At 41.1% G+C, this 22,491-nt stretch overlaps 2 protein-coding genes and 1 long non-coding RNA gene across 11 annotated transcripts in view; 2 read left to right on the top strand and 1 right to left on the bottom strand.

The window, feature by feature from the left end:
* Positions 1-38: 38 nt before the first annotated feature.
* On the top strand, positions 39-9,703 carry PUS3 (pseudouridine synthase 3). 4 transcript variants are annotated; one of them, XM_082341032.1, is made up of 7 exons: positions 39-337; positions 956-1,168; positions 2,479-2,593; positions 7,203-7,623; positions 7,739-8,304; positions 8,869-9,059; positions 9,176-9,703. In XM_082341032.1, exons 4-7 carry the CDS (start codon positions 7,249-7,251, stop codon positions 9,484-9,486), a joined length of 1,443 nt encoding a protein of 480 aa, XP_082197158.1. In that variant the 5' UTR covers positions 39-337; positions 956-1,168; positions 2,479-2,593; positions 7,203-7,248; the 3' UTR covers positions 9,487-9,703. The 4 variants fall into 4 exon arrangements, with proteins under 4 accessions (XP_082197158.1, XP_082197157.1, XP_082197159.1 ...); XM_082341031.1 differs by having other exon boundaries at positions 2,464-2,593; XM_082341033.1 differs by lacking the exon at positions 2,479-2,593.
* On the bottom strand, positions 3,111-15,307 carry HYLS1 (HYLS1 centriolar and ciliogenesis associated). 5 transcript variants are annotated; one of them, XM_082341057.1, is made up of 4 exons: positions 15,172-15,307; positions 11,881-11,930; positions 6,571-6,739; positions 3,111-4,439 (listed from the first exon to the last, which is right to left on the bottom strand). In XM_082341057.1, exons 3-4 carry the CDS (start codon positions 6,582-6,584, stop codon positions 3,512-3,514), a joined length of 942 nt encoding a protein of 313 aa, XP_082197183.1. In that variant the 5' UTR covers positions 6,585-6,739; positions 11,881-11,930; positions 15,172-15,307; the 3' UTR covers positions 3,111-3,511. The 5 variants fall into 5 exon arrangements, with proteins under 5 accessions (XP_082197183.1, XP_082197182.1, XP_082197185.1 ...); XM_082341056.1 differs by having other exon boundaries at positions 6,571-6,688; XM_082341059.1 differs by lacking the exon at positions 6,571-6,739.
* Positions 15,308-15,455: 148 nt separating this feature from the next.
* LOC309605329 overlaps positions 15,456-22,491 on the top strand; it is a 128,078-nt gene continuing 121,042 nt past the window's right edge. For both annotated transcript variants that reach the window (XR_014231339.1, XR_014231340.1), the window contains exons 1-2: positions 15,456-15,588; positions 19,285-19,381. This is a non-coding gene — a long non-coding RNA (uncharacterized lncRNA). The remainder of the gene's footprint in view (positions 15,589-19,284; positions 19,382-22,491) is intronic.

Here is a 22,491-nt window from a genome sequence, read left to right as displayed (position 1 = left end):
AGGGAGCGGGCTGTAGTGGTCTGCCAGTCCCCCAGTCAGCGCCAGGCGCTGGAAACCCGGCAGGGGCGTTATCGTGGTGAACTTTCGCCCGCGGCTGACCTCTGCTGAGCCAACAGCAGCGTGGGACTCTAAGCGGCAGCAATCTCCGTACGGATTCGAGAGTCCTACCTCTCCTACCCCACCACCCTCTCCCCAGACTATTCTCCTGGTGGTGAGGCAGGACCCCTCCACCCCGCTTCAAGCTCTCGTGCCCGCGTCCCCCCGAAATTTCCGCTTCTGTGTTGCAAGATGTCAGAAAGGCTAGTGAATGGCATAGGAAAGTGGAGAGTCAGAATTGGTGAGTTTCATCTGACAAATGAATTCGAATGCGAAAGATGCAGAGAGGAAGTAAAGTTGTTTAAGCTCTAACTACCGTCCCTGTTACTAGATACCTGTGATGTTTCCACATACTGGCTTATTTTCATTTTAATTCTGATACGCGCCTCTTGGTAAAGCAATCCGGAGAAAACCGTTTCCCTTTCGGTACAACCTTCACCTCCTACCTTCACCTGCATAATCCGGGATAGATTCTGTGCACTAATGACTGCTAAATTTGGACAAAAGAACCAAATCCCCACCCCTCCCCCACCGCCAGTTTTCTAACTGGAATCTTGCGGTTTCGATCAGCATCTCTAGAAAAACGCACAAACAAAACCTAGTTATGATCTCTCCGTGGTACTGAAGCAAGACTCCCCATCCCTGTTCGGTCACTCTCGGACACCTCAGTCGTCTGTTTTGAGATGATCACATTCCTTTTCAGCCTTTCCATGTGGATTCTAATTGTAAATGTTTTTGACTCTCAATGATAACTTTCTACTAATTTAAGTACGAATAAAATCAGACCAAGTTCTTTAATTTTAGTTTTCTATTATTTTAGCGCACTAGAAATTATCCTTTTATTCTTGTCCTACCGCAGGACCCAGATTCTGCCTTGTTGGAGGTGGACGAATGGTGACTAGATTAGAAAACATTAGGCAGATTTCAGCGTCAAGCCTGCACTCCCGGCTCTTAGAACTACATTTCCCATGAAGATGGACTACATTTCCCATGAGGCCCCGGACGCGCGCGTAGACGACGCAAAGGGACAGCTTCCTGTCTCGAGAAAAGCTGCGTGGCCGACGACCGGAAGGTAAATGTGGGGGTTTTGGGGTGGGTTATTTTCTGGGTCCTTCAAAGGGGAACGGGCAGATGGACAAACAGATGGACGTTTCTTTCTTCCCTCTAAGCCCCTGTTCCCATACCTTGATCTTTTCAGGAAAGCACTTTTTAGAGCATGGAAATGGGAACTCGCTAAAGACCGTGTTTTTGTGTCTGGTGCTTCTTGGAGCACTTGTCAGAAACGTGCAGCAGTAGGAGCTTCTTTAATTCGATTCCTTGAGGGCCCTGGGACTGCGGAGTGTAATCTCTTCTGCCTCAGTTAGACTTTTGTTTGCTCATAAAACGAAATATTAGTAGAGGTCGGGATCCCAGTAGTATGTGGGGTGGGCAGGCGTGGCAACGATTTTCAAATTGTTTGGGGGATTACTTTCCAGTATTAATGATCATAGTGCGTCTTTCCTAATCCTTTGGCTATTACCCCTGCTTCCTTCTTTGGTTTAAAAGTTTATCATGGGCAATGCTCTTTCTACTATTTACACTGGTTACTAATATTTTCGAGACTAAATCTTTTTAACTTCAAAAAATACATCGAAAGTCTAGCGACGGCTGTTTTAATATTTACAATCAATGCTTAGCGCACGCACGAAATTCCTTTGTGGTAATTTGGTGGCCCCCCTCCAGGTATTACATGGCTGTTTGGGAACCACTCTGCTTCACCCGTCAGGAGTCCTCTTTTCCCCAAAATGTCTTACTACTCGCTTAACCCGTTTGGACTAGTTTTTCGGTTATATAAGGGGTTGAACTAGATAATCACTTCGGAAACTTTTTGATCCGGTAATATTGGTCTTTGAGATATGAAGATGTAAATCATTGTTTTGCTGTAAGTTGTATGTAAAAAGTGCCATGCGGCTTTTAACTTTTAAAAAAGAGAGGTTTAAATAAAAACTACCTTTAATCCCACCACCTAGAGTTAGGTGTGTTGATCTTTCCTTGTGCCTTGCGTGTGCAGTATGACTGAGATTGTACGGTACAGTTTGCAACTTGATTGACCTAACTTGCATTTTTCTATTAGCTTACCATAGATTTCCAGTGACTAATAGTCTAACGTTTAATTATTTCACTGTTGTTGGGTAGTTTGCAGTTTTTACGTATTTGCAGTGAATGTATCCTACATATATCTTTGAGTCACTGATTCTTACTTTCCCTGATGAATGCCTAACGATGGAACTGGGTGAGTGAATGAATGAATAATGTCGCTTAAATATTACGGAGAAAATGTATTTTAGCAGATAGTAATGGTCAAGGTCATTCATTTTTGTTACACAGCTGTTTTTTTCCTAGAACAAGTAAGCTATTTCTGCTGTCACTCTTCTGGCTTAAATGCTAAAACTGACAACTTCCAGATTTTAGGTGTTTTTGGACCAGAAGCGTCAGGAACAAATAGATCCAAGTTCAGGTGAGCTAAATTAGTGATTTGGTCTGTACCCTAATAGATCAGATTCATTTTGGTTATTATCTCTCCATCTGGTTCCAGCTGCTAGGAGTTTGAAGTTCTGTTGCAGAGTGGGAATAGCCTTCAAGTGACAGGCATAATTTCTAAGAAAATCTTAGTGGCAAATTATAAAAACTATGGCATTCTAGAAGTAACAAATGGAGGGCAATATATTGCTGAAATAATTCTGAAACAAAACTTGGGTTAGAATCTTGCATGTCACACAGTGCTGTAATTGAGCATCTATTAAAAATTATTAAAACAGTTAGCTGGATTTACTATATTCCTTTCGTAACGAAGGTTATCTATGCTGTTACCTTCCCTCCTTTAGGACTGTGTGTAAAGGGCAGGCTTTTGTTCATTCCCTTTGGCTCTCATTATTTAGGTGGTGAGAGTATGATGGGGAGTATGATTGGAAGCAGAATCATAACCTAGGTTTGAGATCATCTTTGGGAAGTATTTAAGTAACAATAAGGTCAAATTCACAAATTTCCAAAATTCTTTAATAGATAAGCTTACTACCCAGCAACTTTAAAAACACACTCATAAAAACAGCAACTCACACTGGCCAAAGGTAACAAGTTTATAAAACAGAAATAGTGCTGGCTTTGCTTACTAGTCTGACAAAATAGAAAGACCAGGTCTGTTTTTCTTTTCCTGGCATGATTCCTCTTGCAATTGCTAGGTATGAGTGGTAATTTGGAAGTTAAGTGGTATTCGATACCAATGTGACATATACCTAGGAAAGACCAGTGATGGGTGAAGTCCTCACTCTGTTCCATGGTCTTTTGAGTTAGTTGTTTCTATTTAAGTAAAAGGAGAGAGGTTAAGAACCAGGTTATCCCAAACAATGCTGTGAAAGGAGAGACAGGTTAAAAAGACTTAAGAAGGAGAAAGAGGGAAGGGAAGCTTCTTGGGCATCACACCATTTGCAAGGTCACAACGAACACCCCAACGAAGGGCAGATCGTTTCTTCTCAGTTGGTACTAGGTAATTGTTTGGAACATATATGTGCTGAGGCTTGGATTGGTGTTCTGCACGACAAAGCATCTGCTCTCGGACACCCCAGCGTAATTCCTTCCTATGATCTTCACCAGGTAACCGCATCAAGTCCCAGTCTCGTTTATACTCAAAATAGCGGGCTACCCGGTCTACCTTGCCCCGGTTTCGGCTCAACTGGTCCAGCCTTGGGAGTATAAAGGACTTGGGTCGGCTGGCAACGATCAGGTCTTGTTCATAAGCTGGAGAGCCCATTTCTCCTCTTCGTAGACAGCAAATGAGCTGATCTTGAGAAATTCCTTGGTATTCACGTGGTAGACTAAATTTTTGTGAAATATCAACTGGAGATTCCCTGTCATCCTGGAACTGCAGATTCATCAGCCTTTGTCTTAAGTCCCAGACATCCATGTCACTTTCTGTACCAGACTCTGATTCACTGATGATCGACTCATCCGTCACTAATACTTCCCCACCTGGCTTTCGACGCAGCACCTTTCTCTTCATCACGGGCTTTCGGAGTCTTTGGGAGGCCTCTGAGACTGCTTCTGAAGAGGCATTGCTGTCTATATGTGGGTAATGCAGTTGCACAGGAAGAGCAGGTCGCGTTCCTGGGGTTACTGAGGCTTTACTGTAGGGATCACATGGGATGCACTGGGCTGCTCTCCTGACACCCCCCTCACCCTGCCCTGCACAGATACGGGTAAAAGCTGTAGCAGCTGCTAACATTCGTTCTTCTGGATCCATATTGGCCCATTTTTGTCCATCAGGTCCCACAAGTTCCTCCACTGCTTCCCCTACACTGTAGGACCTTCTGCAAGAGAAAACACCGATCAGTTCTGCAGTAATAAATTTCCAGTTCAAAAATCGTTCATTCCCTTCTTGTGTACTATTTTATAGCAGTGAAATGGAGAAAGAATGGCTAAGGCAGTCATAAGTAGAACAGTTAAGTATATAGTAAAATACAGATTAGTACGGGCAGTAGGGGAGCACTTTGGAGGGGCATTAACTCAACTCGAGCGTTTATTAACCGCTTTCATTTCCACTCTCTTCTTATTCACTCCCACTTTTACTGCCTGGTAGTCTTGCCACCTTTAGTAGCTCCTAGGATAGGTGAGTTCAGGCATGAGAAAAGCTCAAGAGACTAATGATATGGGGCACGATACTTAATGTACATTATGTAACTTGTACTTAGAGGGACACTTTATGTATCCAGCACTGTTTTTCGTGCTTCACATTTATTAAATTCGTGTAATCCTCACAGCTGTGGGATAGGTACTCTTAGTATCCTCTTTTCACAGATGAGTAACATGAGGCATTGAGAGATCAAACAGCCCAAGGTTACACAGCTAATAAGTGGTGGACCTGGAATTCTAACTCAGGCAGTCTGGATTCAGAGTCCTTGCTTTTAACCATGAGAGTGATTTAATTCAAAAAACCATTACAAAAGCAGTAATATAAATGCATACACTCCTTATGCTTAAGAAATAACACGCCTTCAGCTGCCAAGCTAACTATGTTCATCCCAACAGCCTGTCACTGAATTAACTTTTAGTACCCAAACCAACCAGTCAAATACCCAATACCAGTTTCCTGACTGGATCTAGAATAGGTATCTACTGCCCAGTATTTCCTGTGTCTCTACTATTTTTCTTCTTAAGCTGAAAAACGAATACATATACATGTAGTTTAAAGCAAGGACTCCCCACCTCACACCACCCAAACCTAGTTTCACTCTCAAAAGCAGCTTCTTATAATTTCTCCAGTAATTTTCCATATTCATATGCACTTTTATACCATAAAGGAACATATTATACAACTCTTCTGAACCTTAAAGATAGTCTTGGTGATCCAGCTGTTTCAGTACATGTAGACATACTTCATTTTGTTTAAAGGTACACGGAATTCCACTGTAAGGATGTACCATAATTTATTCAGCCTGTCCCTGACTGATTTTAGACTTAGTCTTTTGTTCTTAAAAACGAATGTTACAACAAATATCTTGTAAGTTTTTACATACTTGTGCAAGCATATGTGTATGTTAAATTTCTAGAAATGGAATAGGTGGGTCAAAAGGTATGTATGTGCTCAATTTTGATAGCTGTTGCTAGATGCCCCCTAAAGAAGTTGTACTGAGTGTATATTCCAGATCTTGTTTCTCCTTCCTCTCTCCAAGGTGGTATACTATCAAACCCTCTCCTCTCTTTGCAGTCAGTTTGGTAAAGAAAATACTTCTCATATAAATTGGCATTTATTTAAATTGAATGAATTTGAGCATCTTTTCATACATTTACAAGCTTTTTTTCCCTTTTGTATGAAATGCTTGTTTCCATTTACCTCTCAGGTTGTTGGATTTTTTTCTTGTTGATCTTTATATTAAAACTGATTTATATATTCATGGAATACATACCATCTTTACATTTTTCTTGCCAGTTAGTTATTTACCTTCTGACTTTTTGCTGGTAGAAACATATTTTTAGGTAGTCACATTTTTTTGGTTTTCTACAGTTTCTGGGTTTCTACAGTGCCTTACTTATAAATGCCTTTCCTACTTCAACAAGATTATAAGAAAGTTATCTCATGTTTTCTTCTAGTACTTTTATAGTTTCATTTTTTACATTTAAACTTTTCATCTATCATAGATACAGAAACTCAAAGAGCAAAAAACTAAATGAGCTACCTAGACTTAGATAACCTAGTCAGCCTTAGAACAGATGTGGAGATGATATTCTTTAACTAAAGTAACCATCAGTCAAAGATTGTCTAGTACTGTCCCAGTATTATAGGTATAGTACAGTTGTCCTCAGATTATTGCAATATGCCAGGAATTTCAACACTGATATCTAAATTATATTATCTAGAGTGACTTTTAACTGCTAGAGGTACAGAAATCTTTTATCAGGACATGCATTAAATTTGACTTAAAGATCTTGATGCTTAATTACCTTCTTTCTGCCATCAAAACTGCTTAAAGTAGGAAAATCTTGACTCCAGATTCTACTTCCAGTATGAAGTACAATCACTGACAAGTTTCTTCCATCAAGCCAGCTCTTATTGTACCACCTTTAAGACGGAACTGAGTATTAGACTGAACATACAAGCCACTGATTTTATCTGAAATATTGGAAAACAATAGAAACTTGGAGTAGACATAAATATTCCATATAAACAGATCTTATGATTGGAAAGATGGGACAAATATAATGAGAAGTCAAAAGGAAATGTTTTAGGGGAAAAAATATCAATAACATCCGTCCTCAGTCGTCTCAGCTCATGAAGAAGAGAGAAATGAAATCTACATATTCCGTAAATTCTGACTACTCTTAACAATGCTAGCTGAATATTTTTTGATGCTACTTTCCCTTTCCACTGTGAATTGGCCAGACAGGATGGAAAAGAGTAACAGCTGGATGATCAACCCATAATAAAGCTAATGCTTGTATCCCTGGGCAGAATCAAAAGTCCATATCCTTTAGGCATCAAATTAAATCTTAGATACTATTTGAACATAATGGAATGATATTGACATCACCAAAGCAATCAGCACTAAAATTGTACCTCTTTACTCTCTTTTCAGATAGGGTGGATCTCTATGATTTGTTTATTCCTGAGGTTGTCTTATCATGGCTGAAAATGACATAGAAAGAATCCAGACTGAGAAACTCCTAAAAAGAGTGCAAGAACTGGAGCAGGAGGTACAAAGACTTAAAAAAGAACAGGCCAACAACAAGGACTCAAACGTTAGAGAAAATTCTTCAGGAGCTGTAAAAGCTAAGCGTGCATTTGATTTCAGCGCTCACAGTCGAAGACATGTAGCCCTAAAGATAGCTTATCTGGGCTGGGGATATCAGGGCTTTGCCAGTCAGGAAAACACAAACAATACAATAGAAGAGAAACTGTTTGAGGCTCTAACCAAGACTCGACTAGTAGAAAACAGACAGACATCCAACTATCACCGGTGTGGGCGAACAGATAAAGGAGTTAGTGCCTTTGGACAGGTAAGGGCCATTGTACTGTTCCACAAAGCGAGCAATACCAATATATTCTAGGTGTACATACTGAGGATTCAGATTATTTGTATCTGTAAAACAATATCTTTCTCTATTTCCACAGGTGATTTCTCTTGACCTACGTTCTCACTTTCCAAAGGGCAGGGATTCAGAGGATTTTGATTTAAAAGATGAAGTCAACGATGCAGCTATAGAGATCCGTTATACCCACATTCTCAATCGGGTGCTCCCTCCAGACATCCGTGTACTGGCCTGGGCTCCCGTAGAACCTAGCTTCAGCGCTAGGTTCAGCTGTCTTGAGAGGACCTACCGCTATTTCTTCCCTTGTGCTGACTTAGACATTGTAACCATGAACTATGCAGCTCAGAAGTATGTTGGCACACATGATTTTAGGAACTTATGTAAAATGGATGTAGCCAACGGGGTGATTAATTTTCAGAGGACTATTCTGTCCGCTCAAGTGCAGCTAGTAGGCCAGAGCCTGGCTGAGGAGAGATGGCAAGAACCCTTTCAGTTATGTCAGTTTGAAGTGATTGGCCAGGCATTCCTTTACCATCAAGTCCGCTGTATGATGGCTATCCTTTTTCTGATTGGCCAAGGAATGGAGAAGCCAGAGGTTATTGATGAGCTGCTGAACATAGAGAAAAATCCCCAGAAGCCTCAATACAGGTAAGTTTTAAATAAATGAAACAAGGAAACACCCAGACCCCCAAAATAAAACAGCTATTGCCCTGAGATATGTAAGAATATATTTTAAAATATTCTTCCTCTCCCCACCATTGTCTAAATAACTAAGTCTCTGATCCTGCCTTCATGAAGCTTTTACTCTTAACTTGTAGAATGTTATGAACATGTAGCAGGGAGTGGTATCTTTTAATTTTCTTCTGTTACTGTTCTATCCCTTCAGTAAGAAGCCGGTGTTTGGACCAGGCCTCTTAAATAGTTTTATAGCATTATGGTGGGCCCGAGTCAGCTCACTTCTAGGTGACTTGTTACCACTGAAATTTAATGTAGACCAAGCCTAACTAGTTGATCCATGGTTTGCTGCCTTTTTCTTTTTTTAATTATAAAGTTGTTCCAGGTTAGGGATGGTGTTTTATTTTCTTAACTGTTAGATACTCAGTATTGACAAAGTTTTCCCCCTCCTTTTAACCCAACTAATCCTGTTTTTTAAGAATTGTTGGATGGCTGCTGTGTATTCTCATACTCTGTTTCTTCTCTCTTTCTCTCTAGTATGGCTGTAGAATTTCCTTTAGTCTTGTATGACTGTAAGTTTGAAAATATTAAGTGGATCTATGACCGGGAAGTTCAGGAGTTCAATGTTACCCACCTTCAGCAACTCTGGGCTAATCATGCTGTTAAAACTCAGATGCTGTATAGTATGCTACAAGGACTGGACTCTGTTGCGGTACCCTGTAGGACAGGTATGACAGGGAACCAGAGTTATACAGGGTTATGGGGGAGGGAGATTCACATAAAGTTTGGAGGTGATTCTATTGTGGTAAAGTATCCATGTAATGCTTGATTGTATACATTATAGGACCAAAGATGGATGGAGTGATAGAATGGAGAAATGTTAAGCCCTCTGTCATAAAGCAGACCAGTGCCTTTGTAGAAGGAGTGAAAATGCGCACTTATAAGCCCCTAATGGATCGTCCTAAATGCCAAGGATTAGAATCCCGGATCCAGCATTTTGTACGTAGGGGACGCATTGAGCACCCACATTTATTCCATGACGAAGAAACAAAAGCCAAAAGGGACTGTAATGACACACTAGAGGAAGAAAATACTATTTTGGAGAAACCAACAAAGAGAGTTTGTGTTGATACAGAAATTAAAAGCATCATTTAACCATAGAGAACTCACCAAGATCTAGGAGGCAACAAAAAACCATTAGGCTAAAGAAGTTCTTGCTTGAATAAGAAAGAATTTAAACATTCTTTCATTCCTGTCCAAGAGAATTAGAGATGGAAGAAGCAAAAAGTAATTTTAAAATGGACATATGTTTACATACACCTGGAAACCTGTGCCTTGTGTTCACATTCATTAAAGCCAGATCCTGCAAGTGTCTGATTTGTTGTGCTGTCCTTTTTAAAAGCAAATGAGATATTTACTACTCATCTGAATTCTCATAAAGAGCTTTGCCCAAGTGTCAAAAATTAAAAATACAAAATTTAGTAAGTGATATATTTGATTAACTGGTTTAGTGCCAGGCAAGATACCTGAAAATGACCCAAGTGGGTAAGGCACAGCATCTCTTATGAAGCTTATCAGTCTAGTGCTATGTGAGCCACAAATTGTCTCTGTTGCATAGTCCTTTTTTTTTAATTTTTTTTTATTTTTTATAAAGGATATTTTTTCTTTTTTTAAAAAATTTATTTATTTATTTATTTTTGGCTGTGTTGGGTCTTCGTTTCTGTGCGAGGGCTTCCTCTAGTTGCGGCGAGCGGAGGCCACTCTTCATCGCGGTGCGCGGGCCTCTCACTATCGCGGCCTCTCTTGTTGCGGAGCACAGGCTCCAGACGCGCAGGCTCAGTAGTTGTGGCTCACGGGCCCAGTCGCTCCGCGGCATGTGGGATCTTCCCAGACCAGGGCTCGAACCCGTGTCCCCTGCATTGGCAGGCAGATTCTCAACCACTGTGCCACCAGGGAAGCCCCCCCTTTTTTTTTTTAACATTTTACACGTGCAGAAAAAACTCTTAGCCCACGGGCCATATAAAAACAGGCCATGCAGTTTACCAATCCCTGGCCTAGTGGTTTAAGGAAAGCTCTTATAAGGAGGAGACATGCAAGCTAAATCTTGCAGAACAAGGGGGAGTCAATTAAAGTGGGGATAAAGTAGCAGAGCTTTAATTGTGTTTAAGGCAGAAGATGCAGCTGTATAAAAGGTTAAAGGTTACAGCATTTGCATTCAGGTAACTGTAAATACAGTAGTATGGCTTCAGAGTGACAATAGCACAGTTAGGAAAGGTAAGCAAGGGTCATGTTTTAGAGCCTTGTAGGCCTTCCTAAAAAAGCTTAAATTTTACCTTGAGAGGCCACTGGAAAAAAAAAAATTAAGAGCCAGAATTGTGTAGGAAAAATATTGCTCTGGGTTTACTGTGCATTGCAAGAGGACAAGACAGTGGGACCAATTAAGAGGCTGTTGGAGCAATCAAGGAAATAGATGATGACGGCCTAGACTAGATTTGCAGAAAGGGGAACGGACACAAGTAGGTGAATTTGAGATTAAGAAAGGAGAACCAACAGGACTTCGTGGTTGAGTGAGTGTGACGTTTAAAGCAGGGACCTTTCAGGATAACTCCTACATTTCAGATTTAAGCACATTCTGGAGACACACACTAGGACAGGAAAATGAGGTGGGGCTTTGCTTGTTCTCAAAGTTGATAAGTAACCCTCAAAATATGACTTATAAACACCAATATTCATTCAGAAGAGTTTAAAGTTCTCTTAAATAATACATTATCCTTTATAGCAATTAAAACAATAAACATCAAAGTAAATGAAGTCAGACCTTCTGCCTCAATAGTAACAATTTTCATCACATCAGAGTGCATTGCTAGTCCACATTTATGATATAATATTATATACTATATGAGATCCAAAGTTTTATTTACCGCCAACAAATAATTAGTTTGTTCCTACCTATATTCAAAACTCCAGGTATACAAATATGATTTATACCCTCAAGCTGCTAGGTAAAATATAATAATAGATGGGACAATTAGAAACAATACTAACATAGAAATAGTACACTGATGCTCAGTAGTGGATGGGCCACAGAAAGAAGACTTCACTGAAAGGGTTCCAAGTTTAGGAAATAAAATAGTATAAGGAAGTGAAGTGACCCTATACTTTTGAAGAGCAAGAAGACACAATAGCTTTTACATTCTAGCAGAGTAGGAACCAGAAAAGAGCCCCATTTTAGAGATGGGGAAATAGCTGGACGAAGTAAGATTTTTTTCTAAATTGCCAATTGTACGATCCAGGTCTTCTGGAGTTTGAATCACGTCATCAGTTTTTGGGACTTGATCTGCCAACATTTCATAATACCCTAAATGTCCTTAAAATATGATTGCTTTCTCCTTTAATTTTGATGTAAAGATAGCGTAAATGTCCTTAAAATATGACTGCTTTCTCCTTTAATTTTGATGTAAAGATAGCGTAATCACTGAGCATAGCAAAATATCCCCACTTAAACATGTAAAGACAAACCAAAGCATTTTATTTTTTTCAGGTTCCTACCTTATTTCAATGTACTTTCACTGGCATTAGTTTTCAAGTCAAAGAAAAACCTAGAAAAGAACAGAGTTTAGGGAATCACTCAAAAAAAAAAAAATCAACTATAAAGAAATGATACATGGGACAAAAAGCACTAACTAAAAAGCCATGCTTAGCAGATTCTATAGAAGCAAAAGAGAGGATCAGGGTCTTTGATCTTCTTTTTTAAAAATAAATTTATTTATTTATTTTTGGCTGCGTTGAGTCTTCGTTGCTGCATGCAGGCTTTCTCTAGCTGCAGCAAGTGGGGGCTACTCTTCGTTGCAGTGAGTGTGCTTCTTACTGTGGTGGCTTCTCTTGTTGCGGAGCATGGGCTCTAGGCGCGCGGGCTCAGTAGTTGTGGCTCACGGGCTTAGTTGCTCCGCGGCATGCGGGATCTTCCTGAACAAGGGATCGAACCCATGTCCTTAACCACTGCGCCACCAGGGAAGTCCAGGATCTTTGATCTTAAGTGAAATCCTTTCAAGGTTAACCAGGTTATATTATCAAATCTAGAAGAATAAGGATCTAATGACATTACTTTTGGCAGTTACCCACAGAAAAACTCAGGACAATCATCATAGATGAAGCAAATCAGAAGTCCCAAAATGTAACTTTGAAGAATTACTTCATTTATCTGTATTGTATAATACATTGTATAAATTCCAGAGTCAGACCGATGGTAGGCACTAAATGAATGTGAGGAGTAAAGTAGGGCTTAGCTTTTTCTTTCTTCACTGGAAAAATGGAAGGAATTATTTCAACAGGTTGTGAAGTTTAAATGAGATTTTATATGTATATGTTTTTATAGATATTACATATGTAATATATATAACATGTAATATACAAGTATATATATTATGTATATAAATAAAATGGTGCTTTGTGAGAAGTATTACACCATTCATTTCAATGTTCATGCAATACAAAACTACCTACTAAAAAGATAAACACAGAACAGAGGAAAGTAGGGACAGAAATGGAACAGGACTCTGGGCTGGAAGAATTCCAATACTAAAGCCCAAAGAGATTTTTTTATGGCATGTGTAGTATACTATACTATGATTAACATGTTTTCTTTGCAGTTAAATTATTGTACACTTTTTCTTTCTCGAATGTATGAAGAAGATAGGTGTTTGCAAATAATAAAATATAAAATTTAATAAGGTCCACAAGTAGCTGTCAGTTTTTTCTTTCTTTTTAACATAAAGACCTGATAATCCTTTCTCCTTACTTAGGGGGAAACTTTCACATAGAAGCTAGCACAGCTTGTATTCTGTAGATAAATACAGATGATATTGACCAAAATACCCAACAGTACCTTCTGGTCAAAATCTTAAGCAATTCTGTGTCCCATGTTTACCTAGTTGCAAGTGAAAGGAAGGGAAGGATTTTAAATTGGAATAGCGGGGCTGGATCACTAGTTAGATTCTAAACTTTGCTGGGAGGCTATTGCAGATTTAGAACAAATTTCTCTACCTCTCGGAAGGAAAGCATGCAGCTTCAAGAACAAAAGTATTAGAACAAAAGAAAACAAAACACCCTAAAAAAGACAACCATAATCCAAAGAGACAACAAACAAGTGGAAATACTGTAACAGGTTCAAAATCACTAATTCAAATTCCTATTAGAAGGCTATTAAAAGGTACAAACACCAGCAGAATAGGGAAAAGACAGATGATTTACTGAAGAAATAATGACTAATAAACATAGAAAAAGATGTTTCATCTCATTAATAATGCAAACAAAAACATTAAGCTATCCTTCTAGATTGGTAAGACTTTTCAGTACCCAGTGCTGGCTGGAGTGTGGAGAAATAAGTACTCTTACACTGTGTACTATGTGTGGGGGGAGGGTGCGGAGGGGAGATGACAGTTTTTCTAGAGGGCACTTTGGCACTATGAATCAGAATTTAAAATGTACCATAATTTCTAAGCCACAATCCGTTTCCAAGAAATTCTAAGGAGATAAACTGGACAAGAACGCAAACATGTACATGTACAAGTAACCACTACCATGCTATTTTCTGTTGATGAAGAAATTGGAAAAACAAATGTCCATCATTAGGGGATAGGTTAAATAATACATGGTATAGTAGAGCCATAGCAAGAAATACCATGCACCCATTAAAAAATGATAATGCAGGGACTTCCCTGGTAGTTCAGTGGCTAAGACTCTGCACACCCAATGCAGGGGGCCTGGGTTCCAGCCCTGGTCGGGTAACTAGATCCCAGAGGCCGCAACTAAGAGTTCGCATGCCACAATGAAGATCCCGCGTGCCACAACTAAGACCCGGCGCAGCCAAATAAAGAAATAAATAATTTTTTTAAATGATAATGCATATCTACATTTGGCATGGATCAAATCACTTATTCCTAAACTATTAGGGACTAAATAAGGCATAATCTGCTTTTTAAATGAATATACTTTGTTATATTCAAAATACACAATTATATAAAAACAAATACATTTTTCCAATCATGTAAATATATACTCATAATGAATACATCTTAAGTAAACCCAAATATGAACACTGATTTTTTTTTTTTTTTGATCTGTGGCTGATGGAATCTCGAGTATTTTCTTCCTTTTTAAATATGTACTTAACAGTGCTTGGATTTATTTCTACAAATACTGAGATTGTATACTTCTTATAACCAGAAAAAAAAAAGTTGTTTTTCTTTCTTCATTCTGGGGCAGGACTATAGCATTCTTCAATTTTACACACTTTCCTAACTCATTAGGGAAAGAGCTTCTCGCACTGTGACATCCGGAAGTTCATAAAAGGTGAAACTAGAGGGAGAGACTTTTCTTCCTTCACGACGACAACAAAGACCAGCGTCTGCACCAGCTGGCCCGGGGCGTGGTTATCGTCTCGGACACTCACGGCCTCCGGGGAAGCCGGCTGCCCCACGGGCACCGGTTCCGCCGCCCACAGGCCCCTCGGCCCCGTCCACCTCGCAGAGCGGCGACCAAAGAGTGCTCGCCGCTACGGGCGCCGGGTTGGCAGTGGACCGGCAGCTGGCGCACATCGTGACCTCGAGGGGTCGAACGCGCCGGGGGCACGCACGGCGCCGCTCACACGTGCCTCCGCAGGCCGCACACCTGGGCTCGGCCGGAGCGTCAAGGCTCCGTACGGCGCGCTGGGGAGACCGGCAGCCAGGGGAGGGAAACTCCAATGCCGCGCTACTCAGAACCTGACCTCTCCACAGCTGTGGGCGGGCGGGCGGCCCTGGGGAGCCCGTGCACCATCTCTCCCCGCTTTTGCCCGCTTACCGGTCCAGCGGACGTCCAGCGGCCGCACCGAGTCCCGCCACCCCGCTACCGTAGTACCGCAGGTTTCAGTTAGCGTCCCACAGCTCGCGCAGGCGCACGGCCCTCAAACGCGCCCAGGCTACCGTTAACCGCCCGGCCGCCCAGATTTAAACCCGAAGAGCGAACGGCCCCCCTCGGCCCCGCCCTCCTCCTTCCTATTGGCCCAGAGGGTGAACGTCTTCCAAGTGTACATTCCGATTGGTGCCTATATTCTCTTGGCCCTCCCCCATGGGCGGGAGGAGGTCTGGGACTCCGGGCTTGGATACGGCAGGGCCGCCACCCGCCGAGCTCCAGCGTGTAACCCGGAACCGACGCGGCGTCGCTTTTAGGTGTCCCCAAAGGGGAGGAGAGGACTCTCAAGCTTCGGTTAACAGCGAGGTAGCTGGATTTGGAGAGAGGTGTTCTAAACGTTCCGTCCACCTCAGGGGAATCAGTCTCCTCCCTTCCCTGCTCCGGCGGCTGCGGGGCTGCGAGACACCGGGGAGTGCGGCTCTCAGAGCCGGGTTGGAGCCACTTCTCCCGACCCCGCCTCTTGCCTCCTGACGGTCGCCCTGGAGTCTGATACGCGCAGGTTCCGTGTAAAGACCGGACGCGCATCCGCAGAGAGTCCTTCCCGCGGTTTCCGGGGCTCTGATTTGACGCGTTGCTGTGTCTCCAGCCCGTGCCAACGTGACTGTCAAACTGCTCCCGCCACTCCAACTTCCTTGGGTGAACGAGGCCTCGCTTGTGGTTTTCCTCTGGAATGCTCCCGTCTACTCCCTTCGCATAATCTTACCCTTAAATTTGTTTTGTTTTGTTTTGTTTACGTACCTGGGGGAAAAGGTCTAGTGCTTTGGGAGTTGCTGACGGTGAGACCTAGAAAAGAAAAAGGGTAGAGGTCTTCACAGCTCTGTCTTCATCACTGCCCTGCAACCTAACTAAAGCAACTTGTCCTCCTCGTCCGGAGCGTTCTGTACCCCACCTCACAACAAATAGGAAGGTGACAAGTTTAGTTTACACTATTAAATTCAGGAGTCAGTGAGAGGGAGAAAATAATCTGTAATCTTTTCCTCCAAACTTCATATTACCTCTTACTCTTACCCTTTGTCCTAGGGCCTTTGCACTACCTCTAAGGCACTTTGGATTTGTTGGGGGAAAGAAGAAGGAATAAACAAAGGAGAAGAAGACAGAAGTAGTTTGTGAAAGTTTGAATGACCCGACCCCTAGATCTCCAGTGTCTCAACACGACTTTAGCGCACACATTCTTTTGTCATGAACAAATACCCCACGTTTTGGTTTGGTCATCTCATAGCTGCATGCCTTTTTCAGTGGCATTGAATTTGTCTTAGAAACAAGAGCGGACAGAGTCATTTTTCTTACCTACTGCTTTGCTCATTCAACAAACTCCTTAAACACACCGCCCCATTAGTTTCTTGTTGTCCTTTATGTTAAAATTTTATCTTTGAAACCCTTTAATCAGTAACTTGAAGGATCTATCTTCCGTCATCTTTCAAGTGGTATCTTGTGTTCAACTCAATTCCTGTTATTTGGTGGACCACTTCCTCCTCCAGCTTTGTCTAGATCTGATTTGATAATCCTCGTGGTTCCTTAAAATCCACTGAACCCAGGTCAAGAAAACTTAACCAGGGCCATGTAAACTACAGTATATGGAAGGAAATCCTATTCCTGCAAACCAAACTGCATCTTTTAAACAAAAATATTTAGGAAAATTTCAAACATAAGGAAAAAATGAAGCTCTGTGAACTCAATGCCAGCCCCAGCAATTGTTAACTCCTGGCCAATCTCGCTGCTCCCATATCACTATCTACATAACTCCTCTTGTGTTTCTTTGAAGCAAATAGCAGGCATCTGAAAGCTATAAATACAGCAGTATGATTTCTAAAAACATAAAGGACTTTTAAAAAGTGTAACCACAATATTATTATTACAGCTAAAATATTTAATGTATTTCCTTAATATCATCAAATATCCAGTTTAATTTTCTACTTGCCTCGTAATTTTTTTTTTTCTCTACTGTGCTTGTTTAACCCAGGACCCAGTCCACTTCACACATTGTGATTGGTTGATACGTCTTTCAAGCTTCTCTTATTCTACAAGTTCCACCTGCATATTTTTCCCTTGCAGTTTGCTTGTTGAAGGAACCAGGTTGTTGGTTCTGTGAAGTTTCCCATAATCTGAATTTTGCTGATTGTGTCTAAGTGACGTAGTTTAACATGGTTTCCTTACCTTTCGGTAGTAATGCATCCTTTTCCAGATGCTTTCCCTGATTGGCCTAGCTAGTTTAATTAACGCATCAGGATCGTTATACATTCGAATATTGCTTTCAACTGGTTATATCCTCATGTTTAAGTTAATCACTCCTTTATGATATCTTTGCTTACCTCACCCCTTTGTTGACATTTTCAAACTCCTTCAACTATAGACCTCTTATCTTTTATTTGCATGTGTGTGGATGGTAGTTTAAGGAATAGGTGAGAATGAGATCTTCCAGGAGAGTACAGAGTGAAAAGAGAAGGCAGCCTGCTCTCTTCTGGAAACTCTCATCTCTTGAACTCTGGGAGACTACCCTGTCCTGTTTCTGCTCCTGCCTCTCTCCTCTGCCTTTCAACTGTTGCTGGTCCCCAAGGATTGGTCCTTTTTTTTTTTTTTTTTCTCCCTTGGAGAGCTTATTAGTTTTTTTGTTTCCACTATTCATTTTATGTGAGATAATTTCAAAATCTATAATTTCAATCCTTACTCTCTCCTGAGTTTCTGAAATCTATCTTATCTGCATATTAGAATTTCTACGTGAATTTCTTTTCATCTTTCCAAATGCAGCATATCTGAAATATTACTCATCTTTCCCCTCTGGATTCACCCTTGTGATTTCCAAGGGTGAATGGTATTATCATATCCCTGTGCTCTCACCCCTCAAGAGATGATCATTTTTTAGTCTTTCTCATCCCCATGTATCTCATTAAGTTCTGTCATTTGTTCCCTTGTAAAGTCTCATCTCTCTTCCTTCCATTTCCTTTTTTACTACTAATCATTAGTTCAGCCCTATTATTTTGTTCTTGGATTCTTTCAGACACATTTAATAATACTGAAGAATATGGGATAGTAGCTAAGACTGTAGGCTCTGGGTCATATTATCTGGGCTCAAATTCTGACTCCTCCACTGCCTAGATACGTGACCTGAGCAAGTTATGTAGCCTTTCTTTGATTCTGTTTTCTCATTGTAAAAATGGAGATGATAATTCGACTTCCTTTGTATGTTTTCTGTGAGAATTAAATGAGAAAAAGTACATTAGCATAGTGTCTATGGAATAATATCTCACTGCATTATAAATATTGTATATTATTCTTTAGTCTTTATAATATTCTTTATTCTATTCTTACGAGAAGAATAGCTCTCTGCCTTCCCTTTTATCTCTCTTGGCTCAGTCCATCCTATACATCATTGCCAGAGGAGTCGTCCTAAAACATTAATCAAGTTATTCTGCTAAAGCACCTGCAGTGGTCTCTCTTTGCCAGAGTAAATTCATTCTTCTTGGGGCCCTGCGTGATCTGGACCCATCCTGCCTTTTCAGCCTCATTTCCCAGGTCCCCTCTACTCAAGCTTCCCATTCTAGTCTGTCTTGTTTCTTCACTGTCCTCAAAGCCACTTGGCTTATTTAACTTTGGATCCCTTCCTTATCTAGATTCTCCTCTTACCTCCTTTCAAATCCTATGCCTCTTGAAAGCCCATCTCCAATTTACCCCTTCCACCAAGCCATGCCTGATTACCCTCAGCCATTGGAATTTGACCCTTTTTGAAATTCCTATAGCACTTACCTTTATTTCTCACTTAACTTCTAAAATACCTAGACTGAGACTGTTAATATTCTGTTTAGTTTAATCGTATCTCTTCATCCCAAGCTGCTCATTCCTTTCCAGTCTTACTTTCTGATACTTCATAATGTGAGCCCTTCACCAGTCTACTCATTAAGCATTCAAATGTCAGCAATGATTATTGTTATAACTATGATGATGTATACTTCTACCATTGCTCATACAGGGCCTTCTCTGCTCATCTCTCTCTCTCTTCTTTTTTAGCAATCACAAAGGCAACGGTTGTAAACGAAACAGCAAGGGTCAGGAATCAGGAGACCAGAGTTCTCTTCCCAGTAATTTGCCAGCATAATTTGGACAGGTTAGTTTCTCTTTGTTTTTCTTCTCACCTGTTAAATGGAGTTACATTAGATATTATGTTAATTGCTTTCAGTTCTAAAACCCTTTCATTTTAAATCTATTTAAGGGCCAACTCAAGTATGTTATTCCCAATCATTCTTATTTATGTCTTAAGCACTGATACTCATATCGGGCTTTTTATTCTTCTTACGTCTCCAAGTGTGTATTTCTTTTCCTCCCAAGAAGATCAAGCTCTTTGAGGGCAGGTATATGTCTCATATTTGCTGTTATTTGCCACAACTATCAAAGCTCTGTGTGTAATGGAATTCAGTGTGGTTGGATTAAATTTTAAATTAAATGTCCTGCCATTAAATCAGAGCATTTAATTACTTCCTTTCACTCAGGAGCAAAACTCCTGTCCTGAAATTCCTAATAACCAGTGAGATGCCCCAGCTGGGAGGGGCAGATGCTGTATGAGTTGATGTGGAATGAAATATGGTGATGTTGTAAGTCAGAGTTTCTCCACCTCAGCGCTGTTGATATTCTGGGCTGGATGAGTTTTTGTTTGGGAGGACTCTTCTGCACATTGTAGGACGTGTAGCAGCATCCCTGGCCTCTACACTTTACATGCAGTGGCATCCCAGTAATGACAATCACACATGTGTCCAGATATCACCAAATGCCAACTGTGGGGGCAAAACCATCCCCAACTGAGAACCACCTCTTATAAATGAAAGTCTTAGACAGGACATGCCAGATGGTGAATGAGGTTTTCTTTACACCATGTTTCTTTGTATCTGCTGTACTTCTTACAGATGTTTACATTTTTAGAAATAAAAGAATTAAGAACCGAGTAGAGTTTTTTGTGTGCAGAAGGGAAAATATCAGAAAATTTCTGTGCCCACAGTCCAAGGAGAAGTAGCAGAGTAAAGCCAGCATTTAGGTGGCTTCATAGAAAGTAGTTTCAACCTGAGGCTCAGAGAGAAAAGGACCCTGATTTCTCAGAGCCTTAGGAGGTTGTGAGAAGGAATTTTAATTTTGGAATGAAGAAGGAAAGTAAGATACCTAGGAGAATAATTGGCCCAAGGGTTGACCTAGAGTAGGAATGAAAGAAAGAAACAGGGGAACCCTGGGGAGGAAAGAAACCCTTTGATGCCTTAATGTTGTGGTTATCGTGAGGTTTTGATATAGCAGTCTATATGTATACAAGATTGCTTTAAGTTGCTGGTCTCTTAATTTCACATGCATTTCCAACGTCCTGCATTTGTGCTCTCCTCTTGATTTCCTGCCTTTACTATATGTTTTCCTTTACTGTTAAGCTTTCCCATTTGTAATTTTCTTGTTTCTAGTTGTGGGCTTTTCTTTTCTGCCTAGAGAAGTTCCTTTAGCGTTTGTTGTAAAGCTGGTCTGGTGGTGCTGAATTGTCTTAGCTTTTGCTTGCCTGTAAAGCCTTTGACGTCTCCGTTGAATCTGAACAAGAGTATTCTTGATTGTAGGTTTTTCCCTTTCATCACTTTAAATATATCATGCCACTCCCTTCTGGCCTGCAGATTTTCTGCTGAAAAATCAGCTGATAACCTTATGGGGATTTCCTTGTATGTTATTTGTTACTTTTCCCTTGTTGCTTTTATATTTTCTCTGTCTTTAATTTTTGTCAATTTGATTAATATGTGTCTTGGTATGTTCCTCCTTGGGTTTATCCTGTATGAGACTCTGTGCACTTCCTGGACTTGGGTGACTGTTTCCTTTCCCATGATAGGGAAGTTTTCAGCTATTGTCTCTTCAAATATTTTCTCAGGCCCTCTCTCTCTCTTCGCCTTCTGGGACCCCTATAATGTGAATGTTGGTGTATTTAATGTTGTCCCAGAGGTCTCTTAGACTGTCTTCATTTCTTTTCATTCTTTTTTCTTTATTCTGTTCCACAGCAGTAATTTCACCATTCTGTCTTCCAGCTCATCTTTTCATTCTTCTGCCTCATTTATTCTGCTATTGATTCCTTCTAGTGTATTTTTCATTTCAATTATTATATTCTTCAACTCTGTTTGTTCTTTAAATCTTCTAGGTCTTTGTTAAACATTTCTTGTATCTTCTCAATCTGTGCCTCCATTCTTTTTCTGAGACTTTGGATCATCTTTACTATCATTACTCTGAATTCTTTTTCTGGTAGTTTGCCTATCTCCATTCGCTTAGTTGGTCTTCTGGCGTTTTATCTTGTTCCTTCATCTGGATGATATTCCTCTGCTGTCTCATTTTGTCTAACTTACTGAGTTTGCAGTCTCTGCTTTGCAGGCTGCAGGATTGTATCAATAGTTCCTCTTGGCTTCTGGTATCTGCCCCCTGGTGGGTGATGCTGGTCTAGAGGCTTGTGCAGGCTTACTGGTGGGAGGGACTGGTGCCTGCCCACTGGTGGGTGGAGCTGGTTCTTATCCCTCTGGTGGACAGGGCTGTGTCAAGGGGGCTGTTTAGAGGTGGCTGTAGGCTCAGGAAGACTTTAGGCAGCCTGTCTGCTGATGGGTGGGGCTGTGTTCCTGCCCTGTTGGTTGTTTGGCCTGAGGCATCCCAGCACTGGAGCCAACAGGTTATTGGGTGGGGCCAGGTCTTGGTGTTAAAATGGCAGCCTCCAGGAGAGCTCATGCCAATGAGCACTCCACAATACCTCTGTCACCAGTGTCCCCATTCCTACAGTGAGCCACAGGCACCCCCTACCTAGCCAGTATACCCTCCAAGACCAGCAGGTAGGTCTGGCCCAGGCTCCTATGAAGTCACTGCTTTTTCCCTAGGTCTCGGTGTGCATGAGACCTTATATGTGTCCTCCAGAGTGGAGTTTCTATTTTCTCCAATTCTATGGAGCTCTTGCATTCAAGCCCTGCTGGCCTTCAAAGCAAATGCTCTGGGGGCTCCTCCTCCTGATTCCAGAACCCCAGGCTGGGGAGTGTGACATGGGGCTTAGTACTCTCACTCCTGTGGGAGAACCTCTGTGATATAATTATTTTCCAGCGTGTGGGTCACCCACCCAGTGTGTATGGGATTTGGTTATATTGCGTATGCACCCCTCCTACAATCTTGCTGTGGCTTCTTCTTTGTCTTTGGATGTATAGTATCTTTTTGGTAGGTTCTAGTCTTTTTTGTCAA

Source organism: Balaenoptera borealis (assembly GCF_965194805.1).
Source record: "Balaenoptera borealis genome assembly, chromosome: 11".
Classification (NCBI taxonomy): Eukaryota; Metazoa; Chordata; class Mammalia; order Artiodactyla; family Balaenopteridae; genus Balaenoptera; species Balaenoptera borealis.
Note: the sequence above shows the minus strand (reverse complement) of the source record. Positions and strands in the feature narration are given on the sequence as shown.

Bases quoted from the DNA above. Each gene is read 5' to 3' on its own strand.
- PUS3 (XM_082341033.1), top strand. From the start codon at position 7,249: ATGGCTGAAAATGACATAGAAAGAATCCAGACTGAGAAACTCCTAAAA. The intron at 7,624-7,738 runs GTAAGGGCCATT...CTATTTCCACAG, and splicing joins GAGTTAGTGCCTTTGGACAG to GTGATTTCTCTTGACCTACG. The intron at 8,305-8,868 runs GTAAGTTTTAAA...CTTTCTCTCTAG, and splicing joins CCCCAGAAGCCTCAATACAG to TATGGCTGTAGAATTTCCTT.